This window comes from Artibeus jamaicensis, unplaced genomic scaffold, assembly GCF_021234435.1.
Source record: "Artibeus jamaicensis isolate MK-2021 breed Jamaican fruit bat unplaced genomic scaffold, CSHL_Jam_final contig_729, whole genome shotgun sequence".
Taxonomy (NCBI): domain Eukaryota; kingdom Metazoa; phylum Chordata; class Mammalia; order Chiroptera; family Phyllostomidae; genus Artibeus; species Artibeus jamaicensis.
In genome coordinates, this window is record NW_026521939.1 from 7,129,959 (window position 1) to 7,152,865 (window position 22,907).

Below are 22,907 nucleotides of genomic sequence, written 5' to 3' on the forward strand. Positions count from 1 at the left end.
GAGGCCTGGGGAAAGGTTTGAGAAAATGTTTTTATTTTTTTAATGGCACATTTGTAAAGGATGCCCTTTACATATGTTCTAAAGAAAACTGTACAAATATTAGATGATTAAAGTGTCTCTGCAAAAGTGACTTCATACCACTCCAGAGTCTGGTCCCTCTGCCTGCGACCCCCACTCTGCCTGGGCTGGTCAGGATGGGCTGCTTTCGTCCAAAATGTTCCTCTGGGTTTCAGGAGCTAACGAGGTTCTCTCTTCTTGTGGCTGCTGGAGACTACAAAACTCTTGGATTCCTGGGAAACAAGATGGCAGGCAGAGAGGCAGTGATGGCTCCTCAGTCCCCCAGCCAGCCTTGCCCCGTGCCCGGCCAGGGCACTTCTAGACAGGGATGGAATCCCCAGAGGGCTGGATGCCCTAAAAAGCCCCATTTCTGTTGAGGCCCTGAATCTTCGAAGTGACCTGAATACCTCGCAAAGCCCATCTGTGCTTTAAACTACCAGCTGGAGGCCTTTCCTTGGTCCATTCTACAGGTCAAGAAGCCTGGGAATGATGTCATTTGCCCCTGACACCACTTCACTAGGTAATAAAACCCGACACTGACACACACCAAGCCTCTGATCTGTAATACTGACACCTCTGCCCTACATCTGGTGGAATCAGGCCTGCATGTGGGCTTGGTTTGGCTCAGTAGGCTTTACAGGGTTTTTAAATTTTCTTTTCACAGCTTTACTTAGATGTGTTTCTTATGCTATAAAATTCACCCTCACTGTGTCTTTTAAACTATGACCTATTTCACAATATTGATGTACTGAAAGATGTCTCACTGACTCCTGGCTTCCTGCGCTGAGGTAGACACTCTCCAGGTCATCCCAGACCCCCGTCCGTACTGTTGTGTGGCAGTGACCACTTGTGATCCCAAATGGGATCTTCTCACACCCAGCCCACTTTGCTCATTTATGCTGCTTCCTGGCTCCATAGCCATCTGGATTCACAAGACTCACATAACCACTTACTTTGAATTATGCTCCTGTAGGCTAATGTGGCTGGTGAATCCGGCACATCAAGCAAAAAAGACCGTCCTTCGTCACAACTCTTACCTTAAAGAAACAAATGAAAGAAAATTAAATACCTAAAGAAAACAAAGTGGTAACATGACCCTGGGGCTCTTCCTGTGCCTGTGATATTAAGAAGATATTGAACCCACCACATTCATGAGGAAGAGCAAAGCCCAGAAAGAACGCCAGGGGTCTCAAAGGACCTCATCTGCTTCCTCTCCATCCAGCAGGGGCCCTAGCTAGCATTTCAACACAGCTCAGACCCTCAGCTGGCCAATGGTGTATAGTGTGAGTGCCTACAAACCAGATTCCAGGGTGCCATGAAGAACAGTTCAGCAGCTCCTGGGTGTCTGTATTTTAAAAGATTAATTAGTTCTTTTGAGTAAAATGATAATGAATGCCCGTGGTAAAAAAGAATGGAATACAAAATGTTATACCATAAAAGAGAGTCCAAAAGAGACTACCGGTATTTCAGATGTCCTTCTAGAAATGATATGTGCGTATCAATATGGCGTATGTGTACATACCTAGCCATACACTTAAAAAAAAAACAACAGACAATGAATGGGAGCATAAACTATACATGTTCTACCCATTACTTCTGCCTTGCATAAGTTCATCTTGGGGGGCCTTCCACATTGGTATCCATCTGTCTACTAATCTTTCACAAAACTGTCCAGTCCAGCGCCTTCCTGTGGACATGTATTGCCCCTGGGACCACATGCTGACCCACTTTCCGGGTACCTGCCCCAGGAGCCATGTGGTGTTCTTACCTCCTCCATTGGCTCTGCCCACCCCCAATCCCGGGTGGACCCCTGCGGTCAGCTCCCCCGCCCCCCTCCCCCCGCTCCCCAGATGCTGAGCACTGCTGGAGAAGCAGGAGCCAGGGTTCCATGACCCACAGCTGCTCCCCAACCATAGGTGGACCTGGTGAGGCCCACTGTGGAACAGTAGCAGGACTAGGTCCAGGAAATAGAGGTCCCAGAACAGTCCCCTATGAGTCACTCTGCTCCTTTCCTAGTGCCTTTCCGCACTCTGGCATTTGCCTGACCGATCTCTACTCTGCTTTTCCAGCCCCAAGCCTACCACCCTCCTCCCTGAGGTCTGCCTGCTCCCTTGGCTACCTGCCGCCTGTCTCACAGCTTCTCTCTGCTGGAGGGTCAGCTCCTGGAGGGCAGGTTCTGGGGGCCATGCCTCAGAGCGTGAAGGCCCACAGAGCAACCAAATTGGGGTGTTTAGACTCACCCACCTATGTGTGGGTCCAGAGGCACTTTGCCAAGGAGAGGTATCTTCAGATCCTGGCACATGACCTCGGCACCCCCGGTGGTTGGCGGGAATATCTGAGACTCTTTCTGTGAGGCAAGTTAAATGGAAGAAGAATCATGACTTTGTTTCAGAATCATAAGACTAGACCACATTTTAAAGAAACTTTAAATTTTGAATGTGAAATACTAACTACCAAAAGAATTTTCATTAAAGCAGCAATGGTGGATTTTCATTGGGATCCCACCTGTGGAGACCATGGGGCAAGCGGAACCTTCCTCAACTCCAGAAGGGGCAGGTCAGGCAGCAGGCTCACCTTACACTTAGGGCAGATGAAGCCGCTCATGTTCTCCACCACCCCGATGATGGGCAGCTTCACCTTGTGACAGAAATTGATTTCTTTCCGGACATCCTGGAGGGATACCTCCTGTCAAGATTCAAAAGACCGACCGTTTCCAGGTTAAAGTACAAGAAAGAGAGTGTCTGTATGCTTGAAGGATGGTTGCAGTGCAGGGGGTTATCATCATAAAGTCTTAGAGGTATGAGCCATTTATTCAACGAGCACTTATTTAGTGCCAAGCATATGCTACGCTCTGTCCAGGCTGTAATTATTCCCCCAAGCCCCGATAGGATAAACCCAAACAGCCAAATATCAAATGTACAATGAATCTACAGGAAAGTGACCTTTTAACGTATCTCAGTGTCTACTTTCTCGTCAGCACACTACACCGACCCAAAGTGTGTGCACTGTTTCTTGGATCAGGCGCCAGATGTGAAGAGCTCGGAGGAAGTGGGTGTCCCTAGCCTGAAGTCACATTTCCCAGAGTTCTCTACAAATGGCACACACAGCTGTACAGTGTGCCCCATGGCTTCCTGAGGAAAAGCCAGCACCTGCTCGGTCTGCCCCCTCTTCTTGAACCCTAGCGGGACTCCTCATTTCCGTTCACCGCTGTGATATGGGAGAAACCATCTTTGTGTCAACTAGATTTTTGTTGTTGTTTCCTAGTACTTTATTTTTAGAGCGGCTTAATGCTCATAGCAAAACTGAGCAGAAAGTGCTGAGGCCTCTCACAGGCCCCTTGCTTCCACACAGAAAACCTTCCCTACTAACATCTACATCCCGAGTGGTACATTCCAGCTTTTAAGTAATTTCATCGGGGCCCTTGCTAGGTCCCCAAAATTTAGTAGAAAACACTCCTGAGGACAAGTCCATCTTCTCTCCACCCACATCCCCGAGCCAGATGCCCTGTCTCTAGCCACCTAAGCAGTGTCTTGCTTTTCCATGTGCCCCCAACATCTCTCTCCATAGGGGCCCAGAGTGATCTGACCGACACGATTCCCGTCACACCACTCCCTGATCTGGGACCCTTCACGTGGCCCACTGTGACACGTTCCTCAGTGAACCGCATGGGCCATGAGGGAGGACCAGTCTGTTTTATTGCCCTGGTACCTGGCCCAGGGCCTGAACATAGTAAGTGCTCAGTGAGGGCTTGGTAAAGGATCAGGGGTTGCACTGACTGATTTAGAGGCAAACTAAGATATACCCTCTTTATTATGCTTTCTCAGGAGTGGAGAAGAATACTGTGAAGAGAAGCATCACTGAAGAGAATTATCTGTTAGTTTCTTGGGGCCCCTTAAGATCAATGGCAATAATAATAAAGCACAACACAGACCTGACTGCTTTTATTGCCTGCTGGATTTATGTTCAGTTTGGGTTCAGCACAGCCTTGTGGCAGCCTCTATCCCATAGCCTCGTGGGATACAAGGAGCTGGCAAAGACCAAAGAAGAGGCAAGGACCACAGTAGCTTGCCCAGAAGTCCCCGTCTACGCCCAGGACTGGTTCTGGAGAAAACCAGGGAGAGTTCCTGAGTTGTTCTGAAATGTAAAGAGGCCCTGCAGGTTGTGGGGACCCGAGGCATGAGCACAATAAAGGTGAAGCGACACGAGGGCCAATCCAAATTGTAACAGCACCAACGGTCTCACTGGCTTTGTGAGGGGAAATAGAAAGGCAACACTAAACCACTACTGGAGTCAAAAATGCGACTGTGGAATGCTTATTTGTTGATGGAAAATGCTTGGACCAAAGATAAATGAGGTTTCTGCAGGGCCATTCGGAGACCAAGGTCTCCAGGCCCTGTGAGGAAGAAAGCTTTCCAGGCGGCGTGTTTTGGGCCCCGCTCCCTCTGGGCACTTGCTCACCTGAGGGGTGGTGATCACCACCGCCCCATCGATGGGTGCCGCGGCCAGGTACTGGATGACCGAGAGGTGTTCGTCGGAAGTCCCGGGTGGGGTGTCCACGATGAGGTAGTCAACCTCTCCCCAGTCCACGTCTCGGAGGAACTGCTTGATCATGCCTGAAGGGAGGAATCCACAATGATGCCAGATTTCTCTTTTCCATTTACTGTATTTAGGACTCTCTAAAGAAACACAGTTTTGATTCTCATGTACATGTACATTTGGTCTGTACTCGATATCAGTGCTATCCGGCAATGTCTGGAGACATTTCTGGTTGCCGCGATGAGGGAGAGGGTATTACCGGCATCCAGTGCCCGGGAGTGCCTCTAACATCCGTGGTGTAGAGCCCAGTCCGCCCACTCCTAACAAAGAATTGTCTGGCCCCAAATGTTCGCAGTGCCTAGTTTGAGGAATCTTGCCTTAAGTGACACTTTCATACTGTCACCCAAAGCCTGAGTGCCCAATCAACCTGGTATGGACTTCACCTCATACACTTCTCTCTCTGACACAAATAAGCCACTACAAAACCACAACACAAATAATTTCAGGGCTACATCATTTTCTGGAGAAACAAACCCATAAAAGAATTTAAAATCTGTAAAACAAAAACCGATATTTCTATTAGCTGTCTTCAACCAGTGAAGAAAGAGGCAACTGGATGCTTAAAAATCCTGCCTTACGGAGCCCAGCAGGAGACCACCGCTCCGGACAGGTCGGGACACAGAGGAGACCCAGAGTTCTGCCCTTGGAAGAATGTGATAAAAGACAGAAAAGCAGAGCGGCAAACCATTTTTCTTTGGTCCTCTCCAGATAACAGCATCGTCGGGACTGCCGAGTAAGAAACCCACTGACATCACCCCCAGGTTGTCTTCCAGGAACTGGAGAGGATGAGGGAGGAAACATTTTACTTAAAGCCATAGCATAAGGCACTTCCCTATGTCTTTTCTGGTTGGAAAAAAAATTTGGGGGACAATATTACCGTGAGATCTATGAGTATATTCACTCATGCAATCTTCAAATCATTTTCGAAAAAAAAAAAGAAAGTTACCAAATTGGGGGGATGCAAAGAGCTATCGTGTGGCTGCAGCTGCGACGACAGTCCACTCGGCTGAATAAATGAGTATCTCATCTTCAACAGGCTGAACCTGGGGGGCCAACTATGGCCCATGGGCCAAACCTGGCCCACCATCTGTTTTTGTACATAAAGTGTTACTGGACTACAGCCATGGTCATTCATTTACATATCACTACTTTTGACCTACAATAATGGAGGGTGTATGGCCCATGAGCTGAAAATATGTATTGCCTGCCCTTTACAGACACGGTTTGCCAATCCCTGGTCCTAAATGTGGTCCCTATGCCTAGAAAGGTGCCTCAACAGATATGTGTTGACTGATAAACAGGTGGGTTGAAAACAATGTTGCCAGCCCACCACATAATCTATTATGCACACATGGCCCATACTTTTAATACCTTGAGAATAAGGCAAACAGGTGAAAACTCACCACTGGAGACCAGCCCGAGCCACTCTGGTGAACCTGTGTAAACATGGGCATCAAGATTCACTTGTTAATTCTGCACCCTGGTCACACTTTATGTAAAGACAAATTTTACGCAGTAAGACAATTTTATAAAATACAATTTGCCCAAAATGCTACTACTAAACTCTTAATAGGGAGGGAATAGCTTGGGGGATGGGGGTTAATGAAAGCTATAATTAAATACCCTGGGACTTCCAGCCAAGATGGAGGCATAGGTACACAAGCTTTGCTTCCTCGCACAACCAAAAAATGGATGACAACTAATTTTAAAACAAAAAACAATCAGAACCGCCAGAAAATTGAATTGTATGGAAGTCCAACTATCGAGGAGTTAAAAAAGAAACATTCATACAGACTGGTGTGCCAAGACAAAGAAATGTAGCCCAAATGAAAGAACAGATCAAAACTCCAAAAAAACCCCCACCTAAGTGACAAGGAGATAGCCAACCTATGAGATGCAGAGTTCAAAACACTGGTAATCAAGATGCTCACAGAAACAATTGAGTACAGATGAGAATAAAGGTAGAACTGAAGGCTATAAAAAGTAAAATAAAGAAAAATACACGGGGGAAAAATAACACTCTGGAACTCCTGAGAATAAGTGTCATAGTCAGTGAATTGAAATCAGAAATCTCCAAGGTCAAAAAAAGAAAAGAAAAATATACAAGGAACCAACAGTGAAGGGAAAGAAACCAGGACACAAATCAATAATTTGGAACAGAAGGAAGAAATAAACATTCAACCAGAACAGAATGAAGAAACAAGAAGTCAAACAAATGAGGAGAGGCTTAGGAACCTCTGGGACAACTTTAAATGTTCAAACATCTGAATCACAGGGTGCCAGAAGGAGAAGCGGAAGAGCAAGAAACTGAAAACCCCTTTGAAAAAATAATGAAGGAGAACTGCCTCAGTCTGGCAAAGGAAACTGACGCACAAGTCCAAAAAGTGAGTCTCAACACACCAAGACACATCATACCAAACTATCCAAGATTAAAGATAAGGAGAGAACCTTAAAGGAGCAAGAGAAAAGGACACAGTAACCTACAAAGGCGTTCCCATTAGACTATAAACTGATTTCTCAAAAGAAACCTTACTGGCAAGAAGGGGCTGGAAAGAAGTATTCAAAGTCTTGAAAGGCAAGGACCCACATCCAAGATTGTTCTATCCAGCAAAGCTATCATTTAGAATGGAAGGGCAGATAAAGTGCTTCTCAGATAAGATCAAATTCAAGGAGTTCATTATCACCAAGCCCTTATTATATGAAACGTTAAAGGGAATTATCTAAGAAAAGGAGAAGATCAAAACTATGAGCAGTAAAATGACAACAAACTCACAACTATCAACAACTGAACCTAAAAGCAAAACCAAATTAAGCAAATTGAAACAGGAACAGAATCACAGAAATGGAGATCACATAGAGGGTTATCAGCGGGGAGGGGGAAGATGGAGAATGGGGGAAGAGGTAGAGGGAATAAGAAGCATAAATGGTAGGTACAAAATAGATGGGGGGGGCAGTTAAGAATAGTATGGGAAACGGCGAAGCCAAAGAACTTATACATAAGGTCTACGGCTGTACCACCCTGAATGCGCCCGATCTTGTCTGATCTCGGAAGCTAAGCAGGGTCGGGCCTGGTTAGTACTTGGATGGGAGAACTTATACATAAGGCTCATGGACATGAACTAAGAGGGGAGTGCTGGAGGGAGGGGGGGTGCAGGGTAGAGGGGGATATAGGGAAGAAAAAATAGTGACAACTATAATAACATAATCAATAAAATATACTTAAAAAATACCCTTTTCCCCACCAAATTGGATTATTTTGAAACTCTGCTTAGACATAGAGTCAGGGAACCAAAGTTACCTGAGTTCAAATATAATTTGGGATCTGAGGTATTTTCAGAGTGACAAATTCTTTGAGGGGATACTGAGAAAATGCAGGTAATTGTGGAGCAGCGAGGTTGCCTCTAAAAGTCTGGGAGTGAAGAAAGTACCTTTAGTGAGCCAGGTGACACAGCACCTGCCCTGTCAGTGGCCTGGGATTTAGCTCTGGCCTACTCTTCCCAGGGGCAAGAACTGGGAGAAAGGGTGTGAACGGGAAGCTCACTGGGGCTACTTCAAGAGTCAGACACACACAGGTGTTCATCGATAGCCAGGGTTCAACCCCACATCACCTCTGTTATAAAGCTAGAACTTAGGCAACTCCCAATTACACATCAATCTTAGAAGTTGGAGCAACAACAGGAGCCAAAACAGAAAGTCTGTTTTTCTTAATGAAGTCTTACTTCTTAAAACAGCTCTACTGAGATATAATTCACATACCATACAATGCACCTACTTAAAGTGTACAACTTAATAGCTTTCAGGATAGCCACACAATTGTACAACCATCACCACAGTCAATTTTAGAATATTTTCGTTACTCCAAGAAGATACCCTGTACCTCCTGTCACCCCCAATCCCACACTTCCTCCCAGAACTAGGTGACCATGGACAGACTGTCTCTACAAATGCGCCTATTTCAGGCATCTCACAGAAATGCAACCACCTCGTTTGTGTCTGGCTCCGAAGTCTCATTTTTTAAAAAACTCACTCATTCCTACTTATTCTCATTCTTTAAGTCACTGGTCTTCAGAAAGGGTTAAATATGATGACCCAATAGTATAGGAGAAGAAAACAGTTGAGATTCTATTTCATCTCACCATTTACAAATTTCAAATTTTTATAAAATCTTATACACTGGTACACTAAATAGTGGATGTATATCACTTATAAGTAAATACAATGAATGTATGCCCACACTGTGGGTGTCTGCTACAAAGCTTGGTACTCAAGCGTATACGGTCACAGACATTTGATCCTACTGCTGGACCCTGACTCTGCATGGGGTCACACCCTTCCCAGTAGCCTCAGAAATAAACCTCAACCCCTGAGCACAGCCCACCAGGAATGACCCCACTGGTCTCTGGCTATTCTCCAGCTCCCTGAGGCCACGCCCCACTGGCCACTTTGCAGAGAAAATGACAACTCTCCTGTCGCAGGGCTCCTGCACTTTCCTGAGCCAAGAAGGCTCTTCCTAGGCTTTCTGTAGCAGGCTGCTCTGGAGTACCCCCTCCCAGAGAGCAGCTCCCTGCCTGCCCTGCTCCACCCTGTCTGTCCTCTTACCACCCTGCCTTAGTTTTCTGTTATCACCTGCTCCTTTCCATAAGTGCCGGGGTCTTTTCTGCCTTACTCACCACTGTACCCTGGAACCCAGAATAGAGCCAGTGCTTAAGTAAACAATGAATCAATCTTGACACCCCTGGAACAGCCTAGCCCTCCAGCCAGATTTAATGCACCACGCCTCGGGGAACTCCTCCTTGGATTACTTCTTGCTACTCTGAAGAGCGAGGCACTAGCACCTGAACTGACTGCTGTGGCTCTGCCCTTACCCCTACTCCACAGAACTGAGACTGTGAAGCAGTCACTTGCCTGCTTCACAGTCTCAGTTCCCCAAAGGTGACCACAAGGCAGAAACATTCCCTTGCTTCCAGGGTACAAACCCCCAGCCAACCCTGGTCTAGCTTTCCCAGTCACAGCTAAGTTTCCGTGTCTTACTTCTTCATTTCACTTGCTGTTTCCCTTCCTCTCTGGGAAGGTACCAAAACCAACTTCTTGAATGGTCTGGATGAACTTTATATATAATGCTCCCCGACCTCCCAATCCAGTTATTGTTAAAGTAGACAGATGGATTAGCGAACATTTACCTGGTTTCTTCATGTCCATGTCAAAATTCATGGGCTCTGCTAACCCCCTTGTTTAGATTGAATAGTTTAGCTATAGGAGACCACTTTACCGTATTCTGTCACATAGCTCTTACCTGTTCTCCTTCCAATCCCATCATCTTGGGAATTGATGGGCCACATATATCAATGTCTAGAAGAGCAACCTGGGAAACAAAAAGAGACCAGAACAGTAACAAACAACATACAATCCTCCACAAATACACAGTTGGGAGAGCATTAGGGTCCTGCCTCTAAGAGAAAGAGGGATGGGAGAAGGTGGGAAGAACTTGGGTCAAACATGGACCAAGTAGAATCTCATGAGGAAGAGTTACAACATTTATCATCCCAGCCATGGAGATACAGTCCAAGACTCCGAAAGAGAACTTGGGAGCGCACATCCATTCGGACTCCCTGTCCTGGCCCCAGTCTGACCTGGCTCCAGGGCAATCCTGTGGACCTAGGTGTCAGGTCAGTTGGAAATTCAGGTCTTGGCACTGTCTACTTAGCCTTTATCATGTGTCTGGGGGTGGGTGTCATCTCTGATTTACAGAAGAGGAAACCAAAGTTTCAGAGGGGCCCCGTGACTTGTTCAATGAGCAAGGAGCAGAGCTGGGATATAGACTGAGGTCTTCCGACTCCAATGCCAGGGTTCTTTCCACTACCTGATGGGGCCTGGTGAGGAGCTGGGCTCTGACCAAATCCCATTCTCCTGTGATCCTCAAGTTTAATAATACCTTAGGCTCAACTTCCAGAAAAGGAAGTGAAAATAAGAAGGAAATCTAGAAAACCTCTTTGCTAGTAGTGTAAGTACAGCCCTGGATGACTCCCTCTGCCCCAAACACCCTGCTTTCCCTGTGTGATAAATGAGGTCTGAAGTGGCCTTCAGCAACTCTCTGAGAAGCTGGCTAGTATTCATCTCGCAGGCTCTAATGTCTTAGATATGAAGTGCAGCATCTCTGGATTAACGTTGAACTTGCCCCAAATTCACTTCTTGCTTGCCTCTACAGGCCTCTCAACAGATCCCAACCTCCTACATCCTCACGCGCTCTCAGATCCGGGTCAGAAGAGCTTCTCATACATTAGATCAGCCAAATACCTCATGTGCTCTCTGCTGGACTCAGCATGAAGTGCAACAGAATGACACAACTTGACAACCTGACTTCCTTGGTCTTCTTGATCCCTGATACTTGGGGACTGATGTATGTCAATGATCCACAGACATTTTACATCACAACTTCATGATTTTAGAAATCATACCATCATTACGACCCCAGCAGAGACTTTCACCCACACTTGTGGTTTCTAGCCCTGCCTCCAGGTTCTTTGGGAACAATCTAATCAGTTTCCTTTTGAGGCGTTAAACTCACACAACCAAGGGAGTGAGTGAAATGACACAAGGATGGACACAAGAAACAGACTGTTTTATCTCCTGTGGTGGCACCAAAAAGGCTGTGACACGTTCCTGCTATCCAGATCTCCACAGGGACCCTGTGTCCTGTCCCTTCCAAACTTCCTGTTGATTCTGTCACTACCCCCAATATCCATCCAATTAATTCACCTTCTACTCACGTTAAGCCTGAGAACCCTAGCTAAGAGACACGTGCCTGCATTCATTCTCACCAGGGCCTCTGTGGAAGGTGCTAGAGCCTGCGGGGAAGAGGAAGCCCTGACACACCTCTCCCACCCGTGGAGTGGTGGAGTGGGGTCTAGTCCCAACTCTTGGCACTCCAAGGCTGTCACCGTACGGATTGCTTCTCTTCCACCAGCCCTCTCTGTCTCAGCTTCTGACCTGTGAAAAAGTGTTTCGGGAGATTGTTAGGGCCCTTCCAACTTTAGAGTCTACAAACCCCAGAGATGGGCCTAAAAACTCTGTAGTCCTGAAGCACTTAGTGTGGCTCTTTTAATGATCGAGTTCATCTTTAGGCAAGATGAAGTGGTAATTTATGGAAGCTGGTGATTGCAGTGGAAAGATGGCATGTGCTTCTTTGATGTCACAGGGCAGGCTCCTCCGCCATCCTTAACCACAGCTGAACACATTTCCCAGCCCACCTGTGAGCAGTCAGGAGTGTTTCCCAATTCTGCTGCCTCTTACTGCGACACCCTTTGCAAAAATCTGTCAGATACTGCCTGCCTTGAGTGCTAACACAAACAGCCTTCCCCAGAGTTAGAAAAGGGAGAGGGTGCTTCCCACCATTCTGTTGAATTTAGGGAGGGAGGAATGTGTGCGACCTGACTGTCATCTACAAGATACACCATGTGCTGACACCGTGCACCTTCTGGAGACAGTGATGTTTTCAGATACAAGTAAGTCTGCTGGGGAAAATACACTTTCCCAAGTGCTGGCATTTTTAAAAAACACCACGACATAAAGAAATTCAGCTTATCTAGCCATCCTTGGATGGTGTGCTTTCCTTCAGTATTTTGTAAAGTCTAGACATTACAGTGGAGAAGCAGTGGGGACTTCTGGGCATAATTATATGGAAGTGTAATTATATGGAAACAGCTGTTGATCCACAAGTGATTACTTGCAACTGGCCTGGTGAAAGCCCATCTGCACAGAGCTGTGAAGGATATGCCCAATAGCTTCTAAAAGCAACAATTATTCTGGGTAATCTGGGCAAGCTGAGAAAATAGATTTCTTGGCTAGCCAATGGACCAATACAAATCTGACCCTCAAATGGCAAGAGATTGCTGATTAGTAGAAGAATGAATTAACAAGCATATTTTGAACCTGCTCAGCACTGTACTTTGGGTAGGCTACAAACTCATTATCACTAAAGCAGAAATATCATCACTCCTCTAGATTTCAGTGGTGAAATAAATAATGATTGCTACCAGGGACATCTGTTGAGCACTTACTACATACCAGGTACCGTGTTAAGCACTCAACACTTACATGCATCACCTCACTCAGCCTGAGCCCCATTTTATTGATGAGACAACCAAGGAAGAGAGAGCCTGCTCACCTACTGAGGTCACAGCAGTGGTATGGGTGGGGGTGGGGTGTGAACCTGGGTAGCGTGATTCCAGAGCCTGTGTTCTTGGTCACCATGCTTGACTGCACCCCAGATGCTCAACTAGAGTTCTGACTCCTCTCTTCTCCAAAAGTTGGGAGGTTCTGCTTCTTCTGTCTCCCCAACTTTGCCCTCATTTGTTCTCTGCCATTTGTTCCAGCTACTGCCCTAGTCTGGACCATTGGGGCCTCCCACGGAGACATGAGCAACACCTCCTGGCTGGCTTCCCACCACCCTCTAACATTACTCAACCACACACTTGGCTGACTGCCACAGCGGTACTCTGAAGTACTGGTCTGGCTCAGGCTCATCCTGGCTCCCTTCACTGGAGCAGTCCCCCCAGACTGCCTGCCTTTCCATGTCTGCCCTGATGGCTCCACTTCTGTGCATTTGCCAGCACCTCAGCCACCCCCATTCATCAGTCCCCATCACAGTCCAGATGCAGTCTTCTCCAAAACCCAGGTGTCCCACACCCCCACTAGTCTCTCTCTTTCCCTAAATCCCTACCACACCCTTGGATGGCAGATACCAGATTCTAGAGAAGCCCACATAAGCCACATAGGCCAGTGATAGCAGCTCCACATGTTATAAAATGATCGGAACAGAATGAGGGATTAGGCAGAATTCAGAGCCCTAGTGAGTGACAGGAATACTGAGCTTTACAGATCACCTAGTGCAGCCACTTTGCTGCCCCAAGAAGGCTATGGCCTGCCTAAGGTTTCAGTCCTCCAAAGACGTTCTTCCCCAGCCAGCACTGGTGCTCCTGGTGTTACAAACTAAACCAGGGGCCAGCAGACTGCAGCCCGGAGGGCCAAACCCAGGCTGCCACCTGTTTGTGTACAGCCCACAAGCTAGTACATTTTTAGAGGGTTGGGAAAATAAAAATTGAAAGGACACTTCTGTTATGTTATAAAAATATTTGACATTCAAATTTCAGTAGCAGTAAAGTTTTATTAGAACATGGCCGAGCTTGTGGTTGATAGATTATCTATGGCTGCCTTCATGTTTAAGGGCAGAACTGAAGAGCTGCTACAGAAAATGTATGGCCTGCAAAGCCTAAAATATTTACCATCTGGCTCCCAACATAGAAAGTCTGCAAACCCCTGAAGCAAATTCTATTGTAATTTTGCAATCCAACAATTTTAAAAATGTATTTCTGGAGTTCTTAGATACCGGTGAGGTGTTTCAGGGGCCATGTATGTGTGTTTGAGTGCATGTGAGAATAGTGGGCTTGATCCCCCTTGCTCACTGCAGCTGGCTCTACTGTTTTTGTTTGTTTGTTTTGTGGAGAAAATAAGGTCTTTATCATATTGAGACCTCAGGGTGCTATTGCATGCTGAAGTAGAATGGTTTTCACACAAGCAGAAAGTACTGAAATTTATTCAGCTTTTAGAATTTTAAGAGGTAATATGTGGCAATTTTGAAATTTCAATATTAAATGTACCTCTACAGTCCCTTTCAGCATTACCTTTAAAAATAAAAATCAAACAAAAGAAAAGGGCCATTTGTCAACGAGTAAACAAAGAAACTTGAAGTGAAAGTGTTAGCCCTTATATATAAAAATAATTTTCAGCTCTGGCTGGTGTAGCTCGGAGGACTGAGCATGGGCCTGAGAACTAAAGAGTTGCTACTTTGATTCCCAGTCAGGGCGCATCCCTGAGTTCTGGGCCAGATCCCCGGTAGGGGGCGTGTGAGAAGCAACCACACATTAATGTTTCTCTCCCTCTCTTTCCCTCTCTCTAAAAATAAATAAATAAAATCTGTTAAAAATAACTCTCAATATTCAAAATGTTGGAAAAATAATATTCAGACATAAGACAATGTACGAATGAAGGCACACACAAAGACCATGAAAGGGTAGGGAGTGGCTTTCAACACAAACAAAATAAAACTGGGTTGCAGAGAACTCTTCTGTAGGCCCCCAAAAGTGTTGCCAACTAAATGCCATTTTCATCCAGGAGAAAATGGCATTTAGTTGGCGACTGAAAGGGAGTGACCAGTGAGCTCTCTAACCCGCAGAATGCACAGCGTGAGCACACGAGTCCTCAGCGAGGCCCCTCACTCCAGGTGTCAACACGTTGGGCAGCTGGGTTCTGAGAGACACCCATGCTATTCTAACAGTTCTGACATGTATGAAAACAACAAAAAGGTGGAACGTGTTCTGTATTTAAAAAAACAAACAAACCTGAAAACTGTAATAATCACGGTTTTATTAGATATAAAATGATGAAGTGAATATTGGGATCATTGTCTAAAATCAATGCAAAACTACCAGGAGTGCCAAATGAATGACCCAAAGTATTTGAAAATTCACAGGCACTGTACATTTCCACTGGACCTTTTTGGTAAAAAGTATTTTTCTTCTTCCTTGCCCTACCATACTTTTTAGTAAGCCCTGGGTACTGAATGTTCCTGCTCATCTGTGTACCTGGGTATAAGTTAGTGGTCTACTACAGAGGCCAGCAAATGTTTTCTTCAAAGGCTAAATAAAAGACATTTTAGGCTTAGTGGGAAAAATTAAGAATACTATGTAGGCACCTACATAACTATTTAAAAGCAACTATTTAAAAACAAACAAAAGGCCCAAAATAACAAAAACAATTAATAAATAAAATAAAAGCAACCATTTATGAATATAAAAATTATTCTTAGTTCACAGGCCATAAAAAGATAAGAGATGGGCTGGATTTGGCTGTGAGCTATAGTTAGTAGATCCCTGGCCTAGAAAAAGGCAAAAATGAGTTAATAATGAGAAAGAAGCCTGAACATATTGTATTAAATAATCAGCATGCCAAGAGAAATGTACACCTGCTATCCACTTTCCTAACTAGAGCATCCAATGAAATGTATCATTTCACTGCTTGACTGCTAAGTGTTTGTTTCCTCATCCTTCTGCAGGGAGCTAAATTCAAAGAGGCCAATTCAACTGAGTCTAAGGAACCAGTTCTCTACAAGCTATCACGAACCGTCAGACAGGAGCTTCTCCTAGTTTTTCTGGAGGTCCTACCTGTGTGTTTTCATCCTCCGCTAGGGCATGAGCAAGGTGGGCGCTGAACGTGCTTTTCCCAACACCGCCTTTCCCAGACAACACCAAGATTTTGTGTTTCACAGTCTTCATTTTCTCTTTGATTTCCTCCACGGCTGCAAAGAAAGCAATTCAGGTGATAACATTCTCCAACTAAATCCTGGATGTGACTGTTCCAAAGGGCTAGGAGGAGCTAAGTCATTAGGGCTGTTTCAAAGGATCATGACTGAAATACCACCTAGTCAATGATAGTAATGAGAGCTACAAAGAAAATAAGGCTATCATCATATCTGTCATTTTTTTACTTACTGGTTTACCTGTTATCTCTTCCTAGAATATAAGCTTCATAAGGCTGGGACTCTGTCCTGAAGTGTTCATTTACCACTTTATTCCTGGCTCCAAAACAGAGCTTTAAATATACAGCCATACATCACTTAATGACAGGGATACATTCTGAGAAATGTGTTGTTAGGCAACTTCATCCTGCAAACATCATAGATTGCACTCACACAAACCTAGATGGCAGTGCCTACTATAAACCTAGGCTATATGGTATGGCCTATTGCTCCTAGGTTTCAAGCCTATTCAGCATGTTACTGCATTAAATAACCCAAGTTTAAATCAAGCACAAAGATGATGTAATCAAAAGGTAAACATGAGCACTGGCTGGGATGGGAGTAAAAAACAGAAAACTGTACTTGAACAATAAATAAGTTTTTAAAAAAGGTAAACATGAGAAGTATAAGGCAGCTGTCAGTGTAACACAGCATGCTGCTTTAAAATAATAAGTATAATATACTGTAGTAAATATATAAACCAGTAACATGGTTATTATCATTATCACGTACTATACATAATTATATGTGCTGTACTTTTATACAACTGGCAGCACATAGGTTTGTTTACATGAACATCACCACAAACATGTGAGGAATGCTTTTTGAGATGAATTTCCAGTCCCCTTTTAATCCATGGGACCATGGCCATATATGCAGTCCATCATAGACCAAAATGTCATTATTCAGGGTATGACTATAGTAATGATTCCCAACCTGGGGGCAAAACGTATCAGAAGACATTTGGCAATGTCTGGGAACTTTTGTAGTTGTCACAAGGAAGGGGTGCTGCTGGCATACAGTGGGCCAAGGCCAGGGATGCTGCTAGACATCTGACAATGCTCAGTACAGCCCCCACAATACAGAATTATCCAGCTCCAAAGTCAACAGTGCCCAAGGTGAGAAACCCTGACACGCAGCAGGCACTTGGTAAGTACCTGTCACGGATGACTATCACTTATCAGACATTTGCTGTGCTTTCACTATTTCGCCTTATTTCAAATCCTTCAAACAACTGTGAAGTAACTTTTTCTCCCCATTACTGGTGAGGAAACAAGCTCAGGAAGGTTAAGACTCTTGCTCGAGGTCAATATTGGTTGTGGGACCCAAGAATCAAACCCAAGTCTCTCTCTCAACTCCTTCAAAATTCTTCTGCAGCCTCCTGTTTTAAAGTTCCTTTTAGTAGGTTCCCAGAGCCCTCCCCACCATCCAATTTGACCCTCATAGTACTTATTGCTGTAATGTCTTATTTGCTTGCTTACTTGTTTAAGTAAGCTATAACCTCTTTTTCACAGCTATATTCCCAGCACAGAGCACTGTGCTCGGCCTAGGGGCCGATTAATATATATTTCTGTTGGGTGGATGGAAGAATCGCTCTTTAAAAGAAATTCTGTCCAAAGTAAGTAGCTGATGGAGCCAGGATTTAACCCCAAACTCCCAGACTTCAAAGTTTGTACCCTATTCCGCTAGTGGCCTCGTCTAGGACAATTACTGTTACTCAAACCTCTAACTTCTAACCGCATGCCTCAATCCAGCCAACTTTCTCCAGTGCCCCGTCCCTTTGACCTTTTGACTTCACCCAAGTCACTGATCCTTAGGCTCCACCCCCATTCTGCCACCTTCCGTGATTTTTGCCTAAAGGCCCCGCCCTCGGGCCCCGCCTCAGCCACTTATTTCTCAAGTCCCGCCCCTCGGGCCCCGCCTCAGCCACTTATTTCTCAAGTCCCGCCCCTCGGGCCCCGCCTCAGCCACTTATTTCTCAAGTCCCGCCCCTCAGCCCTGCTGACTTCTCCACGCCCCGTCTTTGTCAATCACTCTTCAGATCCCTCCTACCGTCACCGCCAAGTTTTCCCATACTCCCCGCTTCTTCCGGGCTAGAGGCTTTCACTTCCTATTCAGGCTTCGCCCCTTCCTCACCCGGGTCCGGAACTGCGCCGGCTCCTGATGCGCATAGCCGCTGGTTGGGGCACCCTTGGCATGCGGACCCTCGGCCCGCCTGGGCGCTGCCGGTCCCGGGACAGTCTGCGCAGAGACACAATCAATGACAGTAAGAGCAGCTCCTGTCCTTTCAGACCCGCTGCCCACGCCCCTTCCGCGCGCTCACCGTGAGGCGTCTCCTCCATTTTGCCGCCTTAGTCGCAAGAACTACGCAATCCCCGGAAACTCCTTTTGCGTATATCCGCCTTGTCGCATCCAATCTGACCCTAGAGTAGCGCTGTCTCAGGAGAGACCAATGCGCACGCGTGAGCCGTAAGCCGGTGGTTTTGTTACTATCTGCTTCGAAACTGCTACAAACTTCTATCGTAAATACCCAAGTATGTATCTCTTAAGAACAAAGGCGTTATCTTACGTGACCTCCGTACGATTTTGATACCCGAGAGGTTTAACTCTGATGCAAAACTATTATCCGATATACACTATTCAATTTGCTCGATTGTCCCAAATGCTCCTATACAGGATCCAGTCCAGAGTCGCTCCTTTCCCTTCATTTTTCTTTAGTCTGTTTTAATCCAGAACAGCTCTCTCCCCTTCCTCTGGCCACATTTTTTGTCTTTCGTGAGACTAATAAATTTGAGTAGTCCAGGCCAATTGTTTTGTAGAATAGCCGTAATCTTTGATTTCCTCCACCCCTCATGATTAGATTCAGGTTGAATTTTTGTCAGAAGACACTTGAGTAACATACAGCACTTGTTTCACAGCAGGAGGGACATGCCAATTGTGTGCTGATGTGAAAAAATTCAACTGAATAAATTTTAAAGATCTTACTGGTTTTGTTAACCAATAGTCTTTGGTGCCAGCTCAATGCCAATAGGAACCCGCATTTTGGGTGAAAGAAACTTAATATTCACTGCAAAACAGCTCAGCTGGGACAGAGCAAGTTGAAAACAGCACAGCTGTGAGGCAGCCATGACATCAGGCCCCTCTCTGACTAGACATCTCTGCTCCCAGTGAGATGGCTTCAAGCACTTCAGCTCAGCTGGGAAAACGCAGTCTTCGGTGGAAATGGAAAGTGCACTTCCGGAGCCAATGAAAAGCCGGCTCATACAGGAGTACCTGCTCCCTGGCTGGTCAGTCCTCATGCAAATGAAGACTCTAAATCCTCATGGTTTGATTGGTCCAAAGGCCGATTAATCACCATAGAGCTGCTCTGGTTGATGGCTCCAATTGGAGAGAAAAACCTCAGTCCTATTGGTTGAAATAGGATTCCAGGAACTCCCTTATAAATTGGCTCAGATGGCAAAAACACAGTGGAAGCAGGCAGGTAATTCAGTGCTTTCTCCTTGAAATGCAGTTTGTGTGAGAGGCCCTTGTATGGAAGTAGCTGCTAGGCTCTGTTTTTTAAAATCTGAGCTCAGTTGGCCACCAAGAGCCCTTCTTAGCAGGTGTCTCTTTTCTCATGGCTCGCAGCTTTATTTAATGATTAATTAATCAAGCAGCATCCTGTCTGGCAGACAGAAAGGAGATCTGAGGAGCTGTATAAAATGAAAGACAGAAGGAAGCAGGACAAAGAAGTTATGCTAGCAAAAGTGGATTGGTTGTGGCAAGGGTACTTTCCTTTAGGGGATGGCAAGGGCCTTTTATGCAGGTTACCTTACTAGTGATGATCAGGTAATTACTGATTGACTAGTTTAAGATTCCATCTCTAGAACCAGAGACCAAAACTGTAATTAAGTCTTGGTTTGATGATATGGGGCTTAGCAGTGACCCCACTTTGGGCCTGTGTCTTGTTTTTAAATGATACATGAACCTTGGTTACTTCGTAAAGATGATGTATGCCCTGTTTTGCTAACAAATGGCATCCTTTTTCATTTGTAATTTATGAAGTCTCTCTGGAGTAATTTGTTGAAAATATGTTCCTCAACCTTTTACTAAGTGGTTTTAGCATTATTCTTGCCTGAATCATTCATATCATTATTTGCCAAAGTGTGCTTTTTTGCTAACTCCATCATTATTCATATCCACTTTTATTAACTGACATTGCTTCTGTAAATAAGAGCTCACCACCCACCTCCTTTTTAAGAATCACTATGAATTTATGGATTTTAAAACATTCTATGTTTTATAGTTGTAATGCAGGAGGTCAAGCCTTGGTAACCTTGACTGTTTGTTCGGATAAGCCAAAAAAAAAAAAAAATCCACAAGGGCTGGGTGGAATAAACATTGCCTTTATTACTCACGTTACAGGGAGCACTGACGGTGGCAGGTCAGCGAAGCAGGACCACACCCCTCTGGGTACGAGACTTGTTTTAAAGGGTCCCAGACAGAGCAGGCACATGTCCTACACGTGCCTCTAAACTGCATTACCTCAGTGTAAAGAAAAGGTCAAGAAGCAGCCACAGGACAGGAAGCCACTCCCAAAAAGTGATAAGGAGGAAGTTACAATCCATTTCCAAAACAATACCTTTCTTCTGACCAGAGGCCCCTGGTTAGCCCTCAGTTATGTGAAGGAGGGGGGCCACATCCACTGACCCCACACTAGTACATTACCATTATTTTTTCTGGTCAGTGTCCCCACCACACACACAGAATTTGGCCAGCGAAGCCTCATCAAACCAACATCTGTGTTTTGAACACCAATCTAATTGCTTTGAGCACTTTCTGGCTGATGTTCCAGGTTCCCCTCTGCTTTCCCTGCCTCAGCCATCTCTCCAAGGAACCCAGCTGAGTGTCCTGCAATTCGGCTCAGTTCTGACACTGTGCCAGAGATCCCACCAAAGTCCGAGAGACTGCTTCCCCACACCCACTTCAGACACCAGTTGCAAACCACATTGTCATCCGTGCTTTTGACCTACGGGCTATCAGTTGGGGGTCCCGAGGACCTCCTCCTTATGCTTCAGGCACCAGTTTAAAGGCCAGGTTGTTACCTGTGCTTCTGGTGGACTGTCCATAAACCAGAGGTTCCCATGACCTTTTCCCTGTTTGAATTTACTGGAGCGCCTTAAGGAACTTGGAGAAACATTTTAATTACTAGATTACTGGTTTATTATAAAAGTATATAACTCAAGAACAGCCAGATGGAAAAGATGCATGGAGCAACGTACGGGGAAAAGGCACTGCGTTTCCATGCCCTCTCCAGGCTTGCCACCCTCCCACCACAGGTTCACCAACCTGGACACTCTCGGAACCATCCTTTGGGTTTTTATGAAGGCTTCATTACAAAAGCAGTGATGATTTAATCATTGGCCGCTGGTGGTTGATTCAGCCTCCAGGCCTCCTCTCCTCCCTGGACATTAGGGTGGGGTGGGGTGGGGTGGGTGGGACTCAGAGTTCCAGCCCTTCAATCACATGATTGGCTGTCAAGGGGAACCAGCTCCCACCCTTAAGTGAGATCCAAAAGTCACTCATTAATATAACAAGAGACACATTTATCACTCTTAATACTTAGGGAATTACTGGGGTTTTAGGGGCTCTGTGCTAGGAATGGGGGGAAAAGACCAAAAATATATTTCTCACAAGTCATAACATCATAGCATGGTTTTAAAACTTTTGGGGGGCGTTCTAGAGACGCACTGTAGCTTCCATGGTGGAGATGGTTGCAGTGGGTGAGGGGCGATTACATAATTTGTGCAGCTCATGAAAGGGCAAAGTTAGCGCCATTTGCTATGTGACACTATTTGCCTAGCAGGCCTGTGACCTTGTTAAACCTGACTCCCATTTTACTCTTCTAAGCTTGTCTCCAGGACTGGAAATTACTAGAAAGCAAAAACAGAACTAATGGCCGCCTACAGGCACAGGCAGAAGATAACATGGGAACAAACTGCAGCCTCTTTACAACAGCCCAGGGGCCACACAACAGCAATCCCCCCACCCTTTTTAATCCGATTATAATTCAGTAAAATCTCAAAGCCTCACCCCTTAGTGCTGGTGCATCTCTCCACACCATGCCCCTCTCCTTTCTTGGAGAGTGAATAAACTTCATTTGCTACACTTTCTTCTCTTTGTGAATTCTCTCGCAGCCCACGTCACCAACTGCTCTAACAGCTCATGCTCTGTGTTAGGTAACTGAAGTGGCTAAGAAAGGACCCGGAGTCAGAAAAGTCCAGTTAAGGGCTTTTATCAGAGGGGAGACACTGCAATCTGGCAGGCTGAGTCTGAACAGACTGCAGCCCCAAGGGAAGGGGTGGAAGGGTTTTTAAGGATGCAGAGCACACCCCCAGGAGTGTGAGTCACCTTGCTGGTCTGTTCCAGATGTCCAGGGTATAGGCGTTTGCGAAACAACAATGTCCTTTGGTCAGGAATGACTGATTTGGTGAGAAAAAGTCCAGGGGTTATGGGCCTTGTTTCTGGGGAATACTCAAAGGAGAGGGGAGAGGGCAGTGGGGGCTCGACTCATTTCCAGCAGGATGCTGGTGGCCATGCCCCGGTAGCCTCCGATAAGAGGGATCCTCATAGGCAGGTACATAGCCTGTGACACAAGCCCACTTTGTTTCAGCACAGGCGGTGGCTCAGGTTTTCCAAGTCCCAGGACATTCTGACACTCAAAGCATATGACTCATGTTCACAACCTAACTCCAACCAACCATTATGAGCTGAAAATGTTACAGAATGGACCTGATTGGGGGGGGCAAAATACTGTTATGGAATGGATCCCCCTTCTTCTGGGGTCCCCCTGTACTAGGTGTACCTTGCCCGACACCAGGGAATTATGGGTCTCAATGCCAGAGTTCGGTGAAATGGAATT

General features: G+C 45.7%; 1 protein-coding gene across 1 annotated transcript; it reads right to left on the reverse strand.

Annotated features, from left to right (window-relative positions):
• Positions 1-12: 12 nt before the first annotated feature.
• Positions 13-18,376, reverse strand: NUBP1 (NUBP iron-sulfur cluster assembly factor 1, cytosolic). The gene is made up of 11 exons (XM_037151201.2): positions 18,330-18,376; positions 18,143-18,247; positions 15,873-16,006; positions 9,947-10,015; positions 6,057-6,089; positions 5,339-5,429; positions 4,516-4,670; positions 2,632-2,742; positions 2,302-2,404; positions 1,011-1,094; positions 13-290 (listed from the first exon to the last, which is right to left on the reverse strand). The coding sequence occupies exons 1-11, from the start codon at positions 18,346-18,348 to the stop codon at positions 190-192; spliced, it is 1,005 nt and encodes a 334-aa protein (XP_037007096.2). The 5' UTR covers positions 18,349-18,376; the 3' UTR covers positions 13-189.
• Between the last annotated feature and the right edge of the window lie 4,531 nt (positions 18,377-22,907).